This window comes from Engraulis encrasicolus, chromosome 17 (genome assembly GCF_034702125.1).
Source record: "Engraulis encrasicolus isolate BLACKSEA-1 chromosome 17, IST_EnEncr_1.0, whole genome shotgun sequence".
Lineage (NCBI taxonomy): Eukaryota > Metazoa > Chordata > Actinopteri > Clupeiformes > Engraulidae > Engraulis > Engraulis encrasicolus.
In genome coordinates, this window is record NC_085873.1 from 23,289,815 (window position 1) to 23,315,307 (window position 25,493).

At 42.3% G+C, this 25,493-nt stretch overlaps 1 protein-coding gene across 1 annotated transcript; it reads right to left on the bottom strand.

Annotated features, from left to right (window-relative positions):
• Nucleotides 1-151: 151 nt before the first annotated feature.
• On the bottom strand, nucleotides 152-12,184 carry LOC134466950 (glucagon-like peptide 2 receptor). The gene is made up of 12 exons (XM_063220877.1): nucleotides 12,091-12,184; nucleotides 11,794-11,898; nucleotides 10,719-10,840; nucleotides 10,073-10,179; nucleotides 9,302-9,458; nucleotides 6,829-6,988; nucleotides 5,696-5,756; nucleotides 4,750-4,816; nucleotides 4,344-4,432; nucleotides 3,992-4,130; nucleotides 2,982-3,023; nucleotides 152-1,297 (listed from the first exon to the last, which is right to left on the bottom strand). Exons 1-12 carry the CDS (start codon nucleotides 12,182-12,184, stop codon nucleotides 902-904), a joined length of 1,539 nt encoding a protein of 512 aa, XP_063076947.1. The 3' UTR covers nucleotides 152-901.
• Between the last annotated feature and the right edge of the window lie 13,309 nt (nucleotides 12,185-25,493).

Genomic DNA, 25,493 nt, shown 5'->3' on the forward strand with positions numbered 1-25,493 from the left:
CCAATTTTTGTGTTTTACAATCTCAGTATTGTAACTGACTTGTTGACTCACAGAGATGCATGGCTGGCAGATTATGATATATCAAGGATTAGGCAAAGAAAAAATGAAATAATAAATTATTAATTGCAGTATTGCACACTTCTGGTAGATTATGTACATAGCACACATATACTGTACGTACTGTAACATACATTGGTATTACTCATCACTTGTCCAATGCCCAACACACTGTACAGCGTGTATATACGTGTATATACGTGACGGTGATTCAGTGTACGCCAATCAACCGCTCTCATGCCCACTCATTAGCTTCGCGCACCATCCTACGTACTTCCGCCAAGAGACTTGGCTCCGCACTACGTCTGGTAACTGTTTTCTGTGGAGCGATGTTGAGCGGTAGGATTTGGCCGGTGTTCTGACAGACGGTCCTACATTATAATTTTATCCTACGGTAGGATGTTCTGTCAGACATGTCTGTTAAACAGTCCTACATCGCCAAAGATAGACGTCAGACATGTTTGTTCAGCAACTTATTCTGATTTTCCCGAAAATTTCCTTTCCGCTTCCTGCAATCGGGTCAGATCAAACAACCTCCAGACCATGAATACGAAATGAAATGGTAGTATTATGGGATGGTCAGGACCAGGTTACCCACTCATAACCATGTGATTCAGTATACACCAATCAACTGCTCCCATGCCCACTTCATGTGATGCAGTATATACCAATCAATTTGTATTGGTTGGGGCCGTCCTTTAGATGACTTTGTCAGTGATCCTTTAAAACTCACTCTCCTCCAGAAAATTAGTCACTGGTCCTTTAAAACTCACACTCCTCCAGAAAGTTATTCAGTGCTCCTTTAAAAAAATATTTTCTTCCAGAAAGTTACTCAGAGCTCTAATTAAAACTCGCTCTCCTCCAGTATCTCCTCCATGGTCTCCCCCATAGTCATCTCCCCGTCGCTGCTCGAAAGGCTCTTCCTGGGGTAGAACTCCAGAGCCGTCGCCCGACCCGCCCACTGAGGCTGACTGCCGACCCCGCGGCCACCCTGCGTGGGCACCTGCAGCAGGTGTGTGTGCGTCTGGGCACCGCCGCCATCTTGGTAAGGGCATGGGTCACTGTTACTGTGGCTGTGACTGTGGTGGTGGTGGTCGGCGCAGGACTGGCTGGAGGAGGCAGCAGGACGTCGGGAGCATTGCCACAGGTACTTGGGGTGCATGCCACGGAAACAGCCGCGCACATCCACGCGCTGCGCACAGGCGTACTCCTGCCACCTCTTCTTCAGCTCTGCCCGCACCTGAATGCAAAACACAAGTCAGAGAATGCGCGCACATCAGTAGCTGGACCAAACAAAACATCACTGAAAGGAAAATATAGTTTTGGACTCTCAGTCCTTCATCGCAGTGACTGAGAGTCCGAAACGTTGTGCCATTTAATTTTGTCTGAGTACCAAACAGTGTTGCGGACCTATATTTTCTTTGCATAACACAACACACATGCGTTACCTGCGGGGCTCTAAATTAACATCTGCTAACCAGCCAAATGTTGGTCAAAATTCAGTTTGGTTGGTAGAGAAAACAAAACTTTCTTGACACTTTGACTGATAGGGAGTGCATGTGTGGCTACTAAAAATTAACATCTCCTAACAGATTGGCTATTGATGAATACGTTCATATATAGCCCTGGTTAACTTTACACATTTTTTCATCCTTGTTGCATTATTCAAGGTCAATTTAACACATAAGTTCTCAAAAAGTCGACACTTCAAGCAAATGAGCTTACTCGCCCCAAATTATATGCTGCTTCTCTGACGGTGTCACAAGTTTGACGTTCCCTTTAGTGTGTGTGTGTGTGTGTGTGTGTGTGTGTGTGTGTGTGTGTGTGTGTGTGTGTGTGTGTGTGTGTGTGTGTGTGTGTGTGTGTGTGTGTTTGTGTGTGGTTTGTGTGTTAATATTTGCATGCTGCCCACATTTTACAGTTTACAAGCCCTCTGTATTCACGCCTCCAAAACCAAATGACAGTATGTGTATGACAATGCGACTCCTTCATTTGCCTACAAAGCTCTTTAAAAACTCATCAAAAGACCCAGTGTGGCTCTACGGCTCATAAATGCACACGAGATGCAAAGCAACTTGCAAATCAAATCAGCTCCAGGAACAAATAAAACTGTCGTGTTTAGTTGTTTCATGTTTTAGAGTTTCGTGTTTTCCTTCCCCACAACTGTGTGTGTGTGTGTGTGTGTGTGTGTGTGTGTGTGTGTGTGTGTGTGTGTGTGTGCGTGTGTGTGTGTGTGTGTGCGCACAGGGGTGTGCGCGTGCGTGTGTGTGTGCACAGGTGTGTGCGTGTGTGGTTTGATACAGTGCTTTTTATTATAACCCATCATCCGTAACCCAGAACATTGTTTGTAATTGTCATAACGTATCTACCAGGTTCTGCATTGCCTCCTGTCCATGCAAGGGCACATAATTGCATTTGAAGAAGTCCAATGCAGGAGGATACTGTATAAAGATTAATGTGTATTGATCACAAACACAGACCTCCCGTGATCAATCATTTTGCCTAACTAAAAGAAGAAAGTGCCCTATCATTTGCAGGGTTTGATTATGAAAAGTTACGCTTCCAATTCAATTAGGACAATCTATCATATGTTCTATCTATTGTCTTACATGACAAATACACAAAACCAGGGCCAGATTAGGACTCCATGGGCCCCTCTGCCTGGCAAACAAGAAAACGATTCAGGGTTTTAGGCCAGATGTGAAAAGTCTATGTTGTTGTTGAGTAAATTTGAAAAAAAAAGTGAAATGTCTATATTGTTGAGTAAATTTGAAGGAAAAAATAAGCTGCTAAAAGTGTGATTTTAACATGAGAATGGAAATACAGAGGATTGTTCCCCTCTTGGGCCCCTGAGGCTGGGCCTTGTAGGTCTGTACAGTGATCCATCCTTGCTTACAATGAGTAGTACACAAGAGCAGGCTCACCTCTCCATTGAGAAAGCAGTATAGGACGGCAACCACAAACCCCTAGGCGGAAGAGGAAGAAGGTAGAACACATGACATGGTATAATATTTCCAGTGAAGATAAACATTCATTATAATAGATAAACATACATTATAGAAGGCACTTAAATCCAAAGTGGCTAACAACAGAAGACATAATCAACAACATATTGTGCACTGTGTGGGAAAAATACTGAATACGTCATGAGGCAGGTGAAAGAGAGGGGTTAGGGTTTTTTCTGCAGAGTACGAAGTTTGAGCAAATGTTATGGTTTGTATATCACCACAATCTCAAGAGATTAATGTTGAAACAGGGAATTTTCTGAACGCTTACATATTTAGATGTTTTCAACAGCTAAACAGAATTTTTATGTTTTGAAACCAAAGTAGCTTAATCTCAATGTACTGTCTGCTAGGCCTATTCCCAGTTCATTTGGATGTTGCTAGCTGCAGATGGTCCGATAAACTGTCGCCAGACTGCCAAGACTGTTAACCATCTGCTGAAGCGTTTGTGTGTTGTTATGGTAAGGGTTAGGGCTCAAGCTTAATTAAGGTGATAAAAGTCACTAACGGTAAACAAAACGACAGTACATTTCAACAGACCATCAGTAATGCCTCTGTGGTTCGACTGGGCTATCCAAATAAAGTTTATTATTATTATATAAGCTGATGGTTACTAATGTACTGCTAGTTTTAAAAGTCCTGTGTCAACCTAGGTCAGAGATAGTAAATTCATCTTCCCGTATTCTCTACGCCAAGGCCTTTCCTCAGACTTCCCGGGGCTTTCATCAAACAGTCCATTCAGACTAGACGTAAGCTACTGTATTGTACGTATTTATTGGCGGAATTTTACGGCGAAATTATTGGTGTGAAATCTAAACCAAGCAATCGATCAAAAAAAGAGTAGACAACGTGGACCACAACACATTCTGCATGATATTCAGTGTATTCAGTGCCAATAACGTTGTGAAAGTGCCAAAGTGTCAAAGTACTTGAGAGGAGCTGAGGATCATGTTGATGAAGTTCCGTACGTAACGCTGTTTCCTGTCCATAATGTCATCCGTTGCTAGGTTGAAGACCACTTCATGGATCCCTAGTAACGGGATTAGCACTAGCGTCGCTCTCGCTAAGCTAAAACAAATAAACAATAGAGAAAGAAAGATAGAAAGAAAGAAAAAACGAAACTGGGTTTATGCAAGTTTACACGTCAGATAATAGTAGTAGAGAAGAACTGCTCTTTTCATGAGAAGGGCAATAAAAATAGTACATAGAGTACTCATAAAGCTTATTGCATAATTAATCATGTTCATGAGACATTGTAGGGATTCAGGTGTGTGGAGTTACCTGTATCGGTAGTCTGTAAATTTCACCTGGTCAGCTTTCAGTTTCGAGAGCAGCAGCCTCAGGATTTTCAGGAAAATGCAGAAGATCACCTGACAATGGATTTAACAAATCATACTTATGACTCACATACTCATTTATCTGCCATTTTCACCTCAATCATGATTAAAAGTCATGAAACATACAAAAGTGTGGGATTTTTCCCACAGAAACAGAGACATGTCACTCAGTGAAAGTGAATAGAATCTACGTATCAACTCTCACTGAGTGTGCTTGTTATGAACTGTAACCATAACAACAATAGTAAAGTAGCTAGTTGATTGACAGATGATGGAATGTACATACAGTACACTGTAAAGGGATTGGGGACTCGGGTGTCAAAAGCAAAGGGAAAGGAACACAAACTCACCGTTACAGCCAATGCTATAGGGCCCTTTATGATCCACCAGATCAGCCCACTGCTGTTAACCCAGCAGCTAGAGAGAGAGAGAGAGAGAGAGAGAGAGAGAGAGAGAGAGAAAGAGAGAGGACCACATGCGTTAATATACATCACCCAACATACCCGTCAAACAACCTGCTCTACCACTACACTGCTACTGTATGTCCTGTGTTTAGAATGAGCCACCTGGCTCCCCTTCATCACAATGTTATGTCAAAGCCTCCACAAATATGCCAATAGAAGCGCACATGTGTCTTCTCCCAGAGTCTAAACAGACACAAGGATGACCAATGTCTGTGACATGAGTTCTGAACACATGTTCTGTCTGTTGAGAAGGTGACATACAGGATGTGCAAGCGCGCTAACGTAAGCTGCTAAGTTTGCACTGATAAGTCGAATGTCTCTACTTGTGTGCATTATCCATGGCAAGGAAAGATGGGTATTTATACGGAGCTCGTAAACAGCAGGGCAAGGCGTTGCAGTAGGAAGATATCACAAGAGCTTATGGAAGTGCAGAGGCACCTTTGGAGACAAGACAGTGACTCCAGAGTACACTAAAGACCTAAACAATTACGAGGACATTGGCCTCTGGTGAAACTCTGTTACACCCAAACGTACGTTCACTAAAGGCCCATTCATGCCCCATGTGTGAGAAAAATAGGAATATTTGTGGAGTGTTACGTACATGTTTAATTGATTAAGTGTGTGGTTTGACACTAAGTGGAGGAGCTTAACATAATGGATGAAACATACTGGAAATTGAAACTGGGGATAAGCAGACGTATAAGACGAAGGTACAAAGGTATTGACGGTTATAACGTGTGGTATTACTGACCAAAAAATTGAGTATGAATGGAACTTAAAAGTAACTGTAAAATAAAAAAATACATACAATAGAATATATTAATTAACTTACTATATGTTTTCATACTGTGCCTTTATCACAATCCATGGCAGAATGAATGCCATTGGAGTACCTGAAAAACAAGATAAACGTTAAAAAAATGTATTTACAGTTTTTCTCGATTGGTTTGGCTAATTTCTTGCAACCCAGATGACATTTCTATACATTTTGGGTCATTTGGCTAAACATTCTTACACTTCTGCACAACAGTTCAGATAACTAGCAAAATGTCATATACCTCCCAAAACAGCTCATTCTTGCATCAGCACTAAACCTTCTCCCACATAAATAGTCAGTACCATAAAAATGGCATATATCCTTCTCAATTGGTTTTGCATTCATTTAGTCATTCTGTCAAAATAAACTGGATGGTTCAGCATAACGCCATGGATCCTCATCACTTGCTCATATCACTCCAAAAACAGTTTACCCGTGTGTCGAAACTAAATTCCTTCCACAGAATGCCGTTTGAAAAAATGTCAAGAAATTAGCCAAATAACAGAGGAAACTGTAGTATACACGGTTGTAAAATTATTTTCTACAAACTAGTAAAGTTACAATACCATCTGGCCTGTTGAACACTATCATGAATTTACTGTTTACAGTAAAGAAATTCTTAAAATATTATGTCCTTGACTGTTTTGACAATTGTGTAGACTACTTTGCATATGATGACTCACACAATGAAATCATGCTGACATGCTGGAGAGGGCAACCATTAGACTGAGAATTGTCTAATTCGTTTAGATAAGCAAGATCAATTTATTTGGAAAATGTGCTAAATGTATGCTCAATGTGTCAACTGTAGGGTACTTGTATATAGCCATCTGCCAAGATGTACTAAACATTTGAGACATGTACAAAGCATTTGAAATTTGATGAAAGCAATGAAAAATGCCAATCTGTTGTGGGAAATTGTAAGTTGGTTTGGAGATTTGTCCGTGTTGTTTTGAGAATGTCATCTCAGTTTTGAGAAATTAGCCAAACCAATCGAGAAAAACTGTAAAGGTGCACTGTGTAAGATGGTGGACAAAGTAGGTATTGCAACTATCAGCATGTACTGTTTGATTAGGCATCGTCTCAGAACACCCACCCCATCCAATCAGAATGCATTGTTTGGTCAGGCCCAGCCTCAGAACACCTACCCCATCCAATCAGCATGTACTGTTTGAGCAGCCTGCGTTTGGTCAGTACCGCAGTGAAGAGCAGTGTGTGGAGAAAAATGGCCTCCACCAACAACCAAAAGAAATTACATCCAACAAAGTACTCCATGGACACTCGTGACGCCTTGCAGATCACAGCGATCTAGAAGGGAGCAGAAGGGGTTGATAGTTTCAAATTAATCATGTTTCATGTTGGCGTACTGTAAATGACAGTCACTCAACGAGCTCCTACTGATCAAATCAATGGCATGTCAGCAGTCTTTGTGCACCACAGATTCGGGGAACTTTTTTCATGAATTTGCTGATGCATATCCTGCATCCTCATTGAGCCCTCAAATGGCCTTGTAACCTACAAATCTAGGTTTGCAGTTAGTTCAACACATGGGTGGTTGACGTTTAAGGCCGTAACACACTTAAAGGAGGAAACATATTCAAATTCCTGAAAAAATGGGTGGAAAAATTGGAAAGAAATAGAAATATTTTTTGGGGAAAATGTGTCCTGCGGTGTGACATCATTGGTGTGACATTTCTGTAAGATACAATGAAAGTAATGATATTCTGAACAAACATATCCCCAATGCTCTTTCTGCTATTGTTCCTTTAACCCCCACCCCACACACACACTACTACCCACCCGCACCCCCACCCCCACCCCCACACACCTATGCATCGTACAGACAGACAACTGTGATTTCACTGCATGGTTTCACTGTATGACTTGTAATAATTGTGTGAATGTGACAAATAGATCTCCTGGTATCCTTTTATCCTTGCATGATGCATGAAAAATAAGTAAGGATTGAGTAACACAATGCCTAAGCATGTCACACCACAGGAAATTCACTGCATTGTGGCCATTTTAATCCTTTTGTATTCGTGACTGACCTCCGAGCTCAAGCTAACTAGATAATGATATTGTGTTTAACCTTAATATGTGTTTTCACTCATAAAAAAAAAAAAAAACTTGTTTTCCTTCCATAAGAGCAGTCACACCCCGGGACACCATAAATGAACCTAAGCATTGTGTGACAGAGACATTGCCATATGTAGACATATTAAGAGGTTAATAGTCACCTTAAACTTCCACACCACTCTCCAATAATTGAGGTATAACTGGTTAGGAGCCTGTCTTTAAGAGCCTTGTAGTTGGCCTTGCAGCTGCCCGTCCACAAACCTGACTGACATGTCACCCCGCAGGACGCAATTTGTGTTACGAAATTGAACTTGTAGTTAAAATTACTGTATTGAGGTTTTTTTCACATTCATATTTTTTAATGTAAGGTTCATATTTATGCAATCATGCCAAATACTTTATAAATGATTCAAAACGTTGTTGGTTTATTTTATAGCTGTATATATTCCAGGTTTTATTAATGTTACAGTCACACCACAGGACATTTGACATATAAACCTTTCCATAAATCTGAACAAAAATATTTCTTCTCATCTAAGACTAATATGAAACATGATGTACCACATCTTCCTTCATTTACATTTGTTTTCAAGAGGGAAAAATATCAATTTAGTAGGTTTTTAACTAATGTTACGTAAAAACAGGGTGTCATGTCAACCACCCACATACAGAGTTGATGTAACATCTTCTACATTGTGCATGGTCCAAGCATAATCTCTAAGTGTAGGATTAACTCTGTTGTGTAATGTAATTCACTGTCGGGGATGTCTAGTAGTAGGTTCCTACTACTGCTACTACTACTAATACTACTACTACTAGTAGTATGCATAGTCTAGTTACTATCCAAACCTCAAGACTCTTGAATTTGGAGTAAATAGGGTAGGTGGCATAGCGTAATACTTGAGATTAGTTCTTAAGTACTGCATGCAGTGGGAATTGAAAGACAGTCTCTTGTGTGGCTTTCGTTGTTTTTGCATCTGTGGTGTAGCACTGTACAAGCAGGGGAAATCCCAACACATTGTATTTTACTGAACCAGTATGAAAACTAGAATGGAAGCCACCAATGCAAGCCCAGATGCTTTTCTGCGCTACAAAGGAACAAGTCCGACAGGCGCACAAAGATGTGTCCGTCTATGCACTGATACCTTCTGGACAGAGGAGGGAATTACAATAGAATAGAATGCATTTCAGACGGACGGACAGACGGACCGACCAACGGACGGACATACCCTAGAGATGCTACTGTAGGACACACCTATTGTCTGTATCTCATTATGTGTTTCCACCTGCAGTGCTTTAGGCTGCCAAACATACTGCACATCACCTAGCATTGATCAGGGGGCCAGGCTGTCATTGTTCTTCTCAGTCTTTTGCTATTCGTCATTACTCTAACACAAATGATGCAGCAGTGCTGAAAGAGGAATCAAGGAAATGTGATCCGTACACATATGCACAGAAAATTCTGAGTCACAGGTTAACTTAAATGGCTGAAAGGGACCAGGTGTGCAAACCATATAAGTGACTTGAGAGACAGTAGGCTACCGTTGAATTTGAGTACGTGTTCCATCCCATCTCGTCAATGGGCAGGTTGGAGGCCCTTGTTGTGGACACAAGGGTGTGGGCAATAGTAGCCATGGCTCTCAGTATGAACGACACAAACAGGTTCAAGTGGATGTAGTTTCGGGTACAGTGGAGTTTCCTTTAAGGGAGAAAAAAAGGTGAAGTAAAATCACTGTCGTTTAGCTTAGTCTTTTTGCAACGTAATTGTCATTCAGTTTCCTACATGGATGGAAAATCTACTTTTACTGAATCACTAAACAGAACAACTGTAGTGTAGCCTACGTATATGTAGGTAAATTGATTACTTGACAGTAAGCAAAAGTGCATTTTATCAAGAGATATTGTAGCTGAAGGCATAGAATATACAGTGCAACATTGCTGAAACAGGCATGATGCTCCACAGTCATGGGTCAGTGACAAGTTGAGGAAAAAATGGCTAACTATAAAATCCAATAGGATCAATGGGCTACGGAATGTGCAATGTTGACATTAGTGATAACAAGCTCAATTACTTAATCCTGCCCCTGTGTATGTAGTGCTCATGTGTAGAAAAAGGCACAAGTTGTGCATGTGTGCAAATGCCTACAGAGCATTTTCTGTCCGTTAATTACGGCAAAGTATGGGAAAAGGAATTTCCCCATTAAATATTGTATATGTTATATGAATGTAGAACTGTGTTGACATGGCAATACACATATATGATCATGAATATTTATCTAGACTGATGCTTACTGTATATAAGAGCTACCTCACCTTAGATTTCCCATGATGATGACAGCGATTATGAGCGATGCGAGGGACAGGGAGTACCCGACGATAGTGGTTGTCGTCAGCACGTAATGCCGAGCCAGCTCGTCATCCTGTAACATACATGGGGAGCAATTAATAGTAAGTAATTAAATGTGTAAGTAAGTAGGAAATTAATGAATCAATCAATTAATTAAGTAAGTAATTAAATAAACAACACAACATTTTTGAACACACATATTGTTTTATCTGCTTGTGAAAACACAGCAAGTGGACAAAAAAAACACCATTGAGACTGGTGCCTTTTAATCCCCTAAAAGGAAGGCCAAAATTTTAAAAGAAGATTTCTAACACTGTTTACGTGTGTGAATGAGGGACCAAAACAGATTATGTTTTCAAAAAATATCCGTATACGTGTAAATGGCATCTTAGCTGAGGGTTAGAAACATGATTACATCTGAGGTGTATGTAAAAGTCACGCACACACACACACACACACGCACGCACACACACACATATACACACACACACACACACACACACACACACACACACACACACACACACACGCACGCACACACACACATATACACACACACATACAGGCACACACGCACTCTCACACGAACACACACACAAACACATGGATTACATCTGTGGCGTAGAAGCCGGGTTCTTCACATTGCGTTATCTCTCTCCAGACTAGGGACGAGTTGTCTTCCGTACGCCATTTACCACTTGGCAGGCACTCGCCGTGAACTTTCCTTGAACCGTCTGCGAAAAGGTGGCAGGAAAAAAATCACATTACCGTTTTTCAAAGTATTGTTACACGAAGTACACCCTAAAGGCCTAATCTTGGTGGACAGAGGGAGCTGAATCTCAGTGGAGAATGACCCTTTAACAATATAGGGGGCTCAAGTCAAGACAGGTTAAAGCTTCACAGTTTCAAGTGGCTTTTTTATGACTTGGGTGCTGCTGGCGCATTTCTATTTTTTTGTTTTGTTTTCTTCATGCCATGTTAACTTGTGTCTCCATCAATGCAGAGACCAAGCCTCATTGTAAAAAATGAAATGAAGAAAAGAAATGGACAACACTGGAAATAAGCTGTGAACTTTTGTTCAACATAATATGCTCTGCTAAAATTTAGAAAATGCTTTGAACATTGTCGAACAAAGATCAATCAATCAACCACTGATCAATCAATCAATTGTGTGTATATGTGCATGTTTGGATGTAGGCTACATGTTTACATGTTTTGTGGTCCAGTCCTGCATGTTTTTTGTGTTTGTCTAATGTGTTGATATGTGTTCTGTGTAAACGCTTAGACTCTCTGTGCCCATACCAAATTTCTCTCTAGAAGAGACAATAAAGGCTCATCCTATCCTATCCTATCCTATCAATTACCCACCAAACAGGTTACCTCATAATAAACACCATTCCACCATTCCATCAGTGGAGCTTTATACCAAACATTTTCTTAGACATTTTCTACATTTTATAGTTCATACATTATATCAGACAAAAAAATCTACATACAGACAACGGTTAAGAAATAACCAAACCAAATCTTTAGTAATAGGCCTACTGTACATTATAATCTGCTCATTTCTACTGTGGAAACAACAGATTTATAGCAGGGGTCAGGTTTTAACAGTTAACAATTTAACAATTTAATCTGTCACTAAATCATTCTGGTAAAAAATTATAAAAAAAATGCCATGACTGACCTGAGCTGATCCAAGGAAGATAGGAAGGACATGACACAGAGACGTTCCCAGGCAGAGAATGTGGCCAGCAGACAAATTTGTCAAACGTCCCATTGCAGAAGACTCCTGGAAAGACGACACAATTTACAATCATTCAGCTGTTATTACCTCACTTGAAAGCTGCGGCTCTTACTCTTATGTCACCGCCAGCCGGAATGCAAACTGTTTGGAGTAGTTTAGTATTGTCTGTCTGTGTAATTCACTGTTTGGCGTGGAATTGTGTGTGTTTAAAAATAGTGCGGACATGTTCTCACTCACCAGTTTCTGTGGGAATCTGAGTCGAAAGTGACTCATTACATTTTTTCCAATAGTCGGTGCGCAAGCTTATTATCGCATCCACAGCGGAGGCCATTACCTATAAAAATGAAATAGGGAGGAGATAAAAGATACAGAGGATAAAACATACCAGCATGCATGCATTGCACACATGCAGCCATGACTATCTGACATGTATACAGGACCTGTACAAAAGAAAATGTATTTCTGTTATATGCTTTGCACAAACGTCTTCATGTTAACCCGTTCAAAGAGATTGCATAAGACTCAGTGAACAGAATAGAAGGCGGTTCAGTAGAAAACCAGAATAAGTGAACCTTGAGGTAGTGGTAAGTCATCTAATATAAGAACCTTGCTTGTTTGTTTTACTAAAAACACTTTCTTGCAGTCTTTTTATTAGCAGGTTTACCACTTCCTGTAGGTTAATTTACACAGGTTTATCACTTAGCCTAACCATGTTCCTGGAATACCCCCAACGGCTACTGATTCATGCAGAAACATCACGCCATGTCTGCAACAAACAGGAAAACAATGAATAGGTACGCACGCCTCTGATGTGAACTTTAGAGTTCAGGAAGTCAGCAGGGGTTGTGGTGTGGTGTCAGTTCGCAGTTCACAGGAAACCAGTGGTGGCCGTGGTGTGTTTTGTTTATAAATAAGGACGAGGCTAGACCGAATGTTTACAAACAGTCCTCTCTAACGATTTAATGTTGTGAGTGACCATGATATTCGAGTCCCTTTGAACTTGAAAAAAACATCACTTATAGATAAATAAGGGGTAGCCTATACATGGGTTCGCAGTGTTTGTAAACACAATGTTATGAGGAGGGGCAAGACACTGGCAGCCAACCACTTGAGCTAATTTTTTGACCGACAGCTGTTTCCAGCAATCAGAGGTTGAGTTGAGCACAGCTAGGTTCGTACAGCCAGGGGAAAACAAAAATGTAGAACCCATGTATGCATTTGAGGGTGTCTTGTTGATCTGTATTACAGACATTCATCTCAGAAAGGCCTGCCTGTATATGTGATGCGATTATGTATGTAATTGGGGTCTATACAGTGGTGGACACCATAATGTCCTTTGTGAATAAATAAAGACACTATCTAAGATTAGATTTACAAGGATATTGACATTTTCATTTCTGTAGATATCAGAAGCTGACTGTATACTGAATTAAGAGGAAAGTCAATTTTAAGCAACACTTCACTTTAAGCAACACTTCTTATAACATTTAGCCATGGTTTTAGTTTTTAATCATCTCACTGTGCAACAGCAATAAGTCGATTGACACTTGTGGAGCGTGAAGTGTTGAGAAGTGCCATGCTTGCTCAAGCAGCTCGAGCAGCATATGCTGATCTCTGCGCTCTGTTTAGTGTTGTTTAAAACAACAGTAAATCAAGGTCCCCTGGGGCTTTCAGTCTTGCTCACTAACATAACCTCGGGTTATGTTCTGTGAATATTAAATATTGCATTAAAACCCTTTGAGGGGTAAAGATATTCTCCCAGAATTTTGCTCAATATAGCTCCCATAGAAGTCTGTATAAAACATCTCGCAAAGTCCTTATGACATCATATCACATCTGAGACAGTGGTGAGCAGCACAGGAGCGCCACAAGGAACGGTGCTTTCCCCCGTACTGTTCACTCTGTATACGACAGACTTCAGCTACAACTCTGCGACATGCCACATGCAGAAGTTCTCAGACGACACTGCAATTGTGGGGTGTATCAGAGATGGTCAGGAGGAGGAGTACAGGGGACTGGTTGACGACTTTGTGGGATGGTGTCAAAACAATCAGCTGCACCTGAACACCACCAAAACCAAGGAAATGGTAGTTGATTTCAGGCGCTCCATCCCACCCTTGGTGCCTGTCTCTATTGGGGGAGAGAAAGTGGAGACTGTCAGCACTTACAAGTACCTAGGAGTGCACCTCGACAATAAACTGGACTGGTCCACAAACTCAGATGCACTCTACAGGAAAGGCCAAAGCAGGCTCTATTTCCTCAGAAGGCTGAGGTCCTTCAATGTCTGCAGCCGACTTCTGCTTATGTTCTACCAGTCTGTCATGGCCAGCGTGCTCTTCTTTGCTGCGACGTGCTGGGGAGGAAGCATCAGGAAGAGAGATGCTGGACGCCTTGACAGACTGGTGAGGAAGGCGGGATCAGTGGTGGGCATGGAACTGGAGACACTCACCTCAATAACCGAGAGCAGAACACTGAGCAGACTAGACTCTATTATGGACAATCAGCATCACCCCCTTAACGCCACCTTCACTAACCAACTGAGTCTGTTCAGCCACAGACTCCGTGCTTTCACCTGCAGGACTGACAGACTAAGGAAGTCCTTTGTCCCATGGGCAATTCAGCTGTTTAACAACACACAGAAGGACACTAAGAAGAACATCATCATAGGGGACTGGACTGCCTGAGATGCCAGAGCTGGCCCAGCTCGGGAAACCTCTTGTGTGTGTGTGTGTGTGTGTGTGGTGTGTGTGTGTGTGTGTGTGTGTGTGTGTGTGTGTGTGTGCGTGTGCTGTCCAATAACTGCACTAAGGAACTTTTGACCCTTGACCACTGGACATACTTGTTTTTCCTGCTTACCACAAGCAAAGACTGTGATCTGTCGGAGCTGGCCCAGTTACTGGGGAACCTCTTTGTGTGTGTGTGTGTGTGTGTGTGTGTGTGTGTGTGTGTGTGTGTGTGTGTGTGTGTGTGTGTGTGTGTGTGTGTGTGTGTGTGTGTGTGTGTGTGTGTGTGTGTGTGTGTGTGTGTGTGTGTGTGTGTGTGTGGTGTGTGTGTGTGCTTGCCTAAAACACTTACCTGTACTTTACTGTGACATTGTAAGAATGTTCAACCCCTATCATACTCTGTACACTGCCTACTTCTACATACTATACTATATCATAGATGTATCCATCAACACTTGTTGTCTACCTTAACTGACAGAGTATGTTTTTTGTTTTTGTTTTTTTTTCTGCTTTGGTCTATCCCAACTCACAGAATGTCTTTTTGCACAATTACCTTTTCTACATTTATCTCTATTATTTTATTTTATTTTCCCCACCCTGATGACTATTCCTGTGTTTATTTTTGTCTTGAAATGTCCATGTGGGCTTTTGTGTATTTGTGTATTTATGTAAGCTACTGGATACCTGAATTTCCCCCTGGGGATCAATAAAGTTACTCTACTCTACTACTCTACTCTACTCAAATGAGAACTCAAGATTTTGGAAAATTTCTAATCACATATTTTTTGATGGTACTCCTCAAAGGGTTAATTGTTGGAATACGTCACTACTGACAAACATTCTGGATTCCTATCTGGGGCAGGGCTATAGTATAGGGGAGCAGACAGGGCATTTGTCCCTGGGCCTGGGGGCAGGGGCCCTCCCGCATTGGTGTTTTGTGACCATGGCAGACCGTATGGGGGGCCCTGTCAGTGTTTTGCCGAGGGGCCCTGTGTGCAATTGTTCCACCATCGATTCTTATCAAATGTAACTATAGTATGAATATTACTGGTACTTTGTGTATTTGTCAATCCTTCCTACTGAAGGATTGCTTGTTGTCTGTTTTGTTATGGATGATGGAGTCAGTCATTCTAATGGACACACAGCCAATTTCTCAGAGTTAATTTTCTAGTGTTAAGCCAAAATCTGAACATCAAGAGTTGAAGCTACACTGCACAGATTTCTTTTAACCATTCCAGTCAAGACTCTGTGTTGTTCAGCAGCAGGGTTGCCAGATGAGACTGATGATTTCCAAAAAAGCAAAAAATCCCGCCCAATTCTATTGATATCTATGGCAAAAATTGGGAGGTTTTTACTTCTAAATGCCATTTTTACCGCCGCGGATGGCCATCCAAAGCAGCCCAATTAGGAATCCACCCAATCTGGCAACACTGTTCAGCAATGTTAAATATTTAGTTTGGGTGAGCTGAGCTGCCTTTTGTTTGCAACAACTAGTGATTCTCCAAGTGAAGTTATTTCATGACAGTGGCTTGATAAATACTGGAGGGACTTCCTCCTAGGTGTCCGTTCTTAGTTTTTACCCAGGAAACTCTGCAGCTTTAAAAAAAATCACACAAATTACACAACTGTTTCCTGGAACGTCCTGATTTATGTTAACATTTTGTCTCCAAAACCCTGACAGACTGTAGGCCTACATAGAGACTTTTACGCACATGTGAAGGACGACAGAATCTTCATCATCTCGCAGTGCTCTTGTATACATCCTGGCCAATAAAAATGGCTGCTTTTAACAAACGTGATCTTGTGAAGTGTTGTAAAATTCCACCACCAGTAACATACCCATTCCTGCACAATGTGTGTCTGCTTTGCACAGTAAAGCCAACATCATAATGGATCATGGGCAGTCATGGGTAAGTGGTTAGGAAGGCCTTTATCCCAAAGGTTACTGGATCGACTCCTCACCCAGGGCCGCGTTAGCCCTCGCCGGGGCCCGGTGCAGACGCAATCCGGGGCCCCTACACCACATTATAATGAGCCATAACCTATTTAAAACGCATGAAACAACCCAGGCTACACGTTCTACTCCAACACAAAAAAGGGTGCGCGGAACCCCCTGCTGAGTTCACCAGTCGCAACGCAAGCCATTGGAAGGCTAGCCAGCTGACAGGGAGGAGATTCTGTGCACTACCGTTTGGCAGAGTAAACGTCGGCTCAGCTAGAACTACCAAACAGAAGCACAACCAAAAGTCTCTTATTTTTGCTACGTTGCTGCCGACCAATTTGTCGAATCGAAACCGTTGTGAGAAACACGTGTTAATTAATGTAACTTCCAATGGCCTTGGAAAAACTGGCTGTCTGTCAAAGGAAAGTAGCCTACTCAGCTGTCGCTTGACGCGAGGAAGGGGAATCCCCTTAGCAGCGAACCACAGCAAAGTGAAGTTGTCACGAAATCCCCTCAAAATGTACCATATAGGCTTAAGAAGTCAGCGGTTTTCATCTAGATGGTGCATTACAATGCAATAGTGTGCAATCATTACAGTAGATTACAGTGCAAACTCGTAGGCCAAATGTTTAGATGTGTGGATGTATCACGCAAGTTTTTTTCCCCTCCCAGTTAAGAGCCACTTGCTAACTGAACAATCCGCGAGTGGTACCCAGGCATGTTTTAACTGAACACAAAGCCGAACGCAAAGATATACGCTGACAGAGCATCGACATTAGACCTATTACAGTGCTTTAGGGAAATGGCCATAACATTGCTTTAGAAAAATGCGACTAGCCTATATCATTTTAGTGTTTGCTAGATTGGATTGCCCTGTTGTTGTCAGACTGTCAGAACTTTGAGTGCTGGTTGGTGCACTTGCTACGTAGCATTGTTGTGAACACTTTTTAAAAAACACCTCAGAAGTGGTCCTCCCCGCGCCATGCAAGACTTTTGTTTCGCGAATGCAGTTGGGTGCGTGATTTATTTCCCCATGTTTTAACAATAGAATAAGATAAAGTTAGGTTGGTGTGCTGTGCTCTGTTTGCTTAGCTTAGGCCTACATGATTGCACAAGTCCATGATCGCTATGCAACAATTATTACAAAAAGCGATTATAACACTGACATTACAAAAATGGATAACGTTGCCAACCTTCTCTTCAATGCGTTAATCCATGCCGGGCTGAAGTTTATCCGTACAATCTGAAGCAAGTGCTGACGCCGAGTTTCACATCTTTTTTAGACAGTAGCCCATCATCAAACTATAAAATTATTGACCACCGTTTTCACTGGTGGCACACAACCAGAAGCATCTGACTGAAATGATAAGTTCCGACCTCCGATTCCTGCGTGCATGCAGAGGCGATTCTAGGCTCAGTAGGGGGGCCAAGCGAAAATTAAAAAGAAAGAACACTTGTAACAAATCGCCACTACTGTTCTCCAGCTACAGTCTTGGGGGGGCCAAGCTGCCTGTCTAGCCTAGTGACAAGATATGCATATGCGCCTCTGCTTGCCTACGGATGGCGAAATGCGTCAAAAGTGCAATTGATTGTCTCAAAATATCGTTTCATATTTTCCAATCTCTCTGATCTCACGACGTCCGGGGCCCCCTCTAGTGGCGGGGCCCGGTGCTGCAGCACCGGTTGCACCATAGGATAACGCGGCCCTGTCCTCACCTACCAGATTTGGGGGGGATAAACCAGTTCTCTGACCCACACTCCTCCATGACTGAGGTACCCTGAGCATGACACCACCCTGCTGCACTGCTCCCTTGGTGCACCATTGGGGGCTGCCCCCTTACACAGATGAGGCACAAATACAATGAGAAGACACTAAAGGGCTTAAAGCGCTCAGGAGACTTTGCAGGGTAATATTACTCAGGTGCTCATCTGTACCGGGTGAAGTGTAGGTCCAAAAAGGAAGGAAAAAGCAGAGGCACTCTGAGATTTGAGAAAAATATAAAAAAGCCTTTAATTTAACATGGCAAAATTAGTTTAAAGCACATGGGCCTACGCGTTGCGGCCATATTGGCCTTCATGAGGCACAAATACAATTCTGTTGTGTGCAGTAAGCACTGTGTGCTGTGGAGTGCTGTGTCACCACGGCAATGGGAGTTGGACTTTCCACATGGGCAGCCGTGGCCTAATGGTTAGGGAGGTGATCTTAAGATCAAAGGGTTGCAGGTTCAAATCCCATTCTTACCACTCCCTATCTCACTCCATGATTGAGGGTGCCCTTGAGCACTCACAATGCCCATACTGCTCCAGGGACTGTAACCAAAACCCTGTACAATAGCTGTAAGTGACTTTGGATAAAAGTGTCAGCTAAGTGTAGTGTAATGTAAGACGTGTTATAAAATTCCATCAGGACCTATCCTTTGCTCAGCAGCACTGTTTGTACCTAATATGGTTGCACATATTTTGAGTTTTTTAGTATCTGCGTTGCACAGTATATCAAGATGTGCAGCTGCTTTCTGTGAAAGGGGATTAAGGAATCGCGCACCTGCTGCCCCCTAAACCTTATGCAATCCTAACATCTTTGAAGCAGCTTTGAAGCAGTACTCAGAAGAAGGCGCGCACTGCGTCGAAACGTCAGTCATTATGGTTGCACCACAATAAATTAACTGAAAGGTATCTGAGTGATCCAGTCATCCCTGTCCTGGTCTTTCTGAAGTGGACCAATTACTTTCCATATTTGAAGCAGCATTTAAACTCCTTTAAACAACTGCAGCACACTTCCTCCTGGGTAAAAAAACCTGCTCACTATCATTAGTAAACAAGGGGGAAGCATAGGCCCTGGGTGTGAACTAGGCAATTAGGACAATATGTTTATCTCTTTCCTGTGGATCCAGGGATTTTTACAACTGCTGCAAACTTTCACCTTGGTAAACCTTGCATACTGCAGCTAGTTAACGAGAGGGAAATGAAAGGTGTGAACTTGACAATTATGAAACGTTTGTCTCTTTCCTGTGGACCTGAAAGCTTGTGCAACATTAACATTCAAAAACACTGTTACAAAAATTGTTTTGTGTGGTGGCTTGTTATGTTTCCCTCCATCTAAATATTTTGATTGTCATCTTTGTCTTAATCATGTTATCCCTCAGGGATTAATAATGCATCTCTTATCATGCCATATGCACTACCGTAAACAAGCAAGACTGAAACCATTGGTGTGAAAAGTGAACCCTTCAATTATGGATTCCAATTATGAAAACGTTTTTCTCCATTATTTTTCTCCAGAGAGGTGCCATCCTCCCACAGCACGATGAAAGCAGGGAGCCACTTACAGAGTGACAAAAACAGAGCAAACCCCAGCAGACATTACTAATTAATGAGCTTCGATAAAACAAACACAAAATGCTACAAGGTAAATATGTGAACTTGGTGACGAGCCACCGCCACGATTTCACAATGTAAACTTTCCACTATGTGAATCCCCCTCACGCAGTACACACGCACAGGACAGAAGCCACGTTAAAATGGAAACGCATCTATCTGCGTACTTGAGGTAATGTGAAGTCTTTGAACCAAAAGAGGACTTCAAACAAGGACGTCAAAACAGGATGTCAAAACAACCACATCTTTTTTCATCAGTGACAAATGATGTGTGTTTTGTGATATGCTACACCGTTCATTTTTTACAGTTGATAAACCACAGGCACATTTTGCACTTGAAAGTCTAAATACAAAGAGAACTTTCATGTGTTATTAATGACTGGTGACTTTGTACGTCTCTGTCAATGTAACTTAATAATGTGTAGTATATCAATGAATTTTATGTCCAAGTCAAATGAGTTGTGTGTATTCACACTTAATCTACGGCTCTAAAATATTAGTGAATGTTACTGTAGCCTATTAAGGATGGCTGATGTATTTTTTTTTTTTAAATCATTGTCACTTTATAATGTGTAAATCAATTAAGTTTTATGTCCCAGTCAAACATGTTTTTAATTCATGGCTAGAACGTCACTGGTCTAAACATCCCATCTCATCATGTCTCCTCTTTGTCTGAAGTATTTCCTTGGCCGTTAAATATTTGTTTGGCTCATGGATTCATGCCACAAACACACACAAGAAAATATATAGCCATGTCGGCTGACTACAGTTACTATGATGACTAAAACTACAGCAGTGGTGTAATGAAACTGAAAACAGCATATGAAAATAAAACATTCGAGAAGAAACTTATATGTATGTTGGAGCATAGTAATGTAACAGCAACTACAGTATAGTACCAGAATGACTAATGGAACCAAAGACGGCATGCAGGAACATGATAAAAAACAAACTTACTTGCACATTGGTGCATAGTAGAATCAGAAGCGGTGACAGAATGGTTCCTTTGGCTCCAAACATTCCATTTCTCCACGGCGACGGTGACCGAGTGGTGGCCATGGCTCACTGTTGATCTGCACACACCACCACCAGGAGCAGCCACAGCAGAACAGCATGTGAGGGGTCTGCTCTACATCCCTGGAACCCAGCACCTGCCCCTGCCCTTGCCTCTACCGTGCCCAGCAAAGTTTCCTTGGCAACCAAACGGAATGTGCTGACAAACATATGGTATGCTTAGAGGAGGATGAAAAAAAGAGTTTGTTTGCACTTTGGAACAAAAAAAAAAAATCAAATAAAATTTGAATATAAAATTCTAATAAAATGATGTCCTCCACTAATACAACTACAACTCTACCATACTAAGTTCCTAAAACAACAAAATCAAGAGTATAAGGAGATTAGTTTTGTCGGGCCGCGTTTGGTTGCAACGACAGACGGGTCCTTGACACTGTCAGCTCTTGCCTCTCGCCCATCCACAAACAGAGAGAGGAGAGAAAGCAAGAGAGAGAGAGAAAGAGAGAGGGAAGGGAAACGCCTGTGTTGCCTCACTCGACTGACTGCTCCAATCCTTTGGCGCGTCACTCTCCTCCCTAGCCAATCGCGATAGAGAGAGCAGGGTCGTCGGTATGTATGTATGCACGCATGCAGAGAAACCAGCAGGGGAGTGGGAGTGACAAAGGGGTCAGTTGTCCAGGGCCCAGGAAGAGAGGAGGCCCCAGGCAGAGAGAGAGGCCCCAGAAGCGGGTCCTCACAAATGTGATGTATGGAGGGAGTGCCCTATCAGACGACCTTGTCCCGCTGAAGCGGCCCTGCATGTGTGCATGTAGCACGCACCGTAACTTTTGTGAGAGTACACAAATGTGAGCTGAACATCAAAAGCTGGACTGGGGGACAAATAGGGACGGGGCACTTTTTGCCCTCATTATTAACGGCACAAAACTGACTCACTGGTGGACCCCGCACCCTTGTGGGCCCCTATTTTTAGAAATGTAAAAAATATATATATATATTTACATTTTTGAAAATAGGGGCCCATGAGAGTGCGGGGCCCACTGGGAAATGGCCGCTATGCCAGGTGGCCAGTCCAACCTTGGCTCAACATCAAAAGCCACTGTCCAGAGCTCTCAGGTCATAAAATGTAAAGTTCCTCCCACTACAAATCAATTGAGTGTTGTTGCATGGAGGGAGCCTGCTCTTTTTTCTTTCTCTCTTGCTCCTGCTCCATATGGAAATCTTTGAAGAGGTAAATGCAAACATCACGGGCGTGCTGTTACACTAATGTGATTTAAATGCCCTAATAAAACGGCAAGGAGCTGTATATTTAACATGCAATTAAACTGTTGCAGTTATATACAAATGTTGGCCAAATCACTTGGTAAAAAAAACAGTGGTAAAAAAAAGTAAAACCGATTATCAAATTAGATTGCATTAGGTCGGGGAAGTGTGACCCTTGTGGACGTTTATTGGCTGCTTTTCTTCCTAAAGCCAGATGAAATGTATCAAACTGGTCCTTGTGTGTGTTTGTGTGTTTGTGTGTATGTGTGTGTGTGTGTGTGTGTGTGTGTGTGTGTGTGTGTGTGTGTGTGTGTGTGTGTGTGTGTGTGTGTGTGTGTGTGTGTGTGTGTGTGTGTGTGTGTGTGTGTGTGCGTACGTTTGTGTGTGAAGCGCGTAACTCAATTGAAGTGTGTATTACTGCCCTGAGCGACTATCCATCTCATGAAGGGGCCAGTGACCACCTCACACACACGCACGCACCCAGGCACGCATGCACACACACACACACACACACACACACACACACACACACACACACCCAGGCACGTACGCAAGCATTCTACCTCCACACGCATAAACTCACATCATATCCTGCTGCCCGCCTCCCAAACAAACTTACACACAAACAAACAACTACATGCCCACAAAAACTACATGCAACTACAATCGAACACACACCCTCACACCATAAACACATGCATAAACACAAGCATGCACGCACACACACGCAGTCATACTGCAAACAAACACGAGCACGCATGCACAAACACAAACACGCGTGCACACACACACACACACACAGATGGTTGCGCACAAACAAACTCAAACACACGCAAACACACGCACAAATGCAAACACATACACACAAATATACACCTGTGTGTGCACGCACGCACGTACACACACACCACTGCCCTCAGCCAGTGACAGCCCTGAACTTCGGGTTAGCTGAGAATGTGCATCATCGGTCACAAATGTTGATGACAAATACACCACAGACACACACACACACTAGCCATTAGCTGTGGTAGCTGTTGTACAGTTTGTAGATATTAAAGTAGTAGCAGAGAGGCAGGATAAGATAATACTCCGAGAATCTCTGGTAGTAGTCCATTAGCCCAGTGGTTCCCAACCAGGGGTACGTGTACCACAACGGCTGCGCGAGCACACTGCAAGGGGTACTTGGACTTGGAGTACAGTCAAATTGGGATAGAGGACGAGATATAGAGCATGAGTTAAGGGGTACTTATGGCTCAGCAAAAAGACTTAGGGGGTACGTATGACAAAAAAGTTCGGGAAACACTGCATTAGCCATTAGCGTTGCTGTTTGTTTGCTATCACGAGTGGCGTGTGTGCTGAAGCAATTAGCCTGGAGTGCTCACAGCAGGCTTCAATGGACAATTCTGCTCAGTCTCTACTATACTATACTGTACTCAGTGTACAGTGTACTGTATGGTGAACTTGAATCAAGCAAGCCAGCTTTGAAGCTAAGAGAAACAGAACTCCTCTTTTTTTAGGACTGTTATTCGTTTGTGTGTGTGTGTGTGTGTGTGTGTGTGTGTGTGTGTGTGTGTGTGTGTGTGTGTGTGTGTGTGTGTGTGTGTGTGTGTGTGTGTGTGTGTGTGTGTGTGTGTGCACACTTTCTCACGTGAACCCTGCCTGGACAATTGATGCTGTACGGCAGCCTCCAGAGCTGGTGGGAATGATGGGAATGTGTATGTATGCGTGTCAGAGTTGTGATACTACGCTATATAGATACATGTTATATTGTATTGTGCATCACATTAAGCAGAAATATAATGTTAACCCCGGACAATTGGCGCCATATGGCAGCCTCCGAGAATGTGGGAATGTGTATGTAGGCCCTATGTGTGTGTGTGTGTGTGTGTGTGTATGTGTGTGTGTGTTTGTGTGTGTGTGTGTGTTTGTGTGTGTGTGTGTGTGTCTATGAAAGCAGTTTGAGTCATCTTCATGTGATGCTGTGGTTTAGGGCCAAAACATACCAAGGCGGAACGGAACGGTCGCAGGACGACGTGATCTTTCTGCTTAGTTTTGGCCGGCGTGCTTTTCTCTGCCTGCACACTGACAGCGTCGGCGTGCGCGGCCAGTCCTATTCAAAACCCTAGCCACAGCCAAAGCTAGCATGCTACTTTGCCATTCATTTGAATGAGACACTGCCGGTCGCCGGCGTGAAAAATACGCTCGAGTTCTATTTTCCAAATGCAGCGCGGCGCGGAGCCAGCTCCCGCGCCGCTGACGCCCGACTACCGCCGGTTGGTGTGTAAGGACAGATGAAGAGTTCAGATGCAAAACCCCTAACTCCATTTCTGAAGACCCGCACTTCTATATTTTTAGAGAACCCCGTTGTTGGTTTGGTTTACATTTATGAACTTGATAATACATATAAATAGTTATATTATATAAATAAAATAAAAAATAAGCAATTTTAGTAGCTTTGCATTAAATTAAAATGAATTAAGATTATTTTCTCAAAAGGCACTTAAGGGGTTTTGCATCTGAACTCTTCAGATAGGTTTCAATGTATTTTCACCGACGCCGGTAAAAAACGTGGCCGTTCCGCGACGCTTTACCGCCTTGGTGTGTAAGACCCCTTATGAGTACATGTATTGTACTGGATTGTATAGCATTGTGTTGTATTGTTCATCATTAATGGGTTGTGTTATTAGGGTGTGATTTAATCAAACAGTTGATGCTACAGTAAGTAGAAGTGCTATTTGTTTGATCACTCAAAAGGAATGTTCACTCGTAAAGGATTCACTGAAGCTGTCCTCTGCTGATACTGGATGAAGGCATACTATGATACTGCATACTATGATACTGCATACTATGATACTGTATACTATGATACTGCATACTATGATACTGCATACTATGATGCTGCATACTATGATGCTGCATACTATGATGCTGCATACTATGATACTGCATACTATGATGCTGCATACTATGATGCTGCATACTATGATACTGCATACTATGATACTGCATACTATGATACTGCATACTATGATACTGTATACTATGATACTGCATACTATGATACTGCATACTATGATGCTGCATACTATGATGCTGCATACTATGATGCTGCATACTATGATGCTGCATACTATGATACTGCATACTATGATACTGCATACTATGATACTGCATACTATGATACTGCATACTATGATGCTGCATACTATGATACTGCATACTATGATACTGCATACTATGATACTGCATACTATGATACTGCATACTATGATACTGCATACTATGATACTGCATACTATGATACTGCATACTATGATGCTGCATAC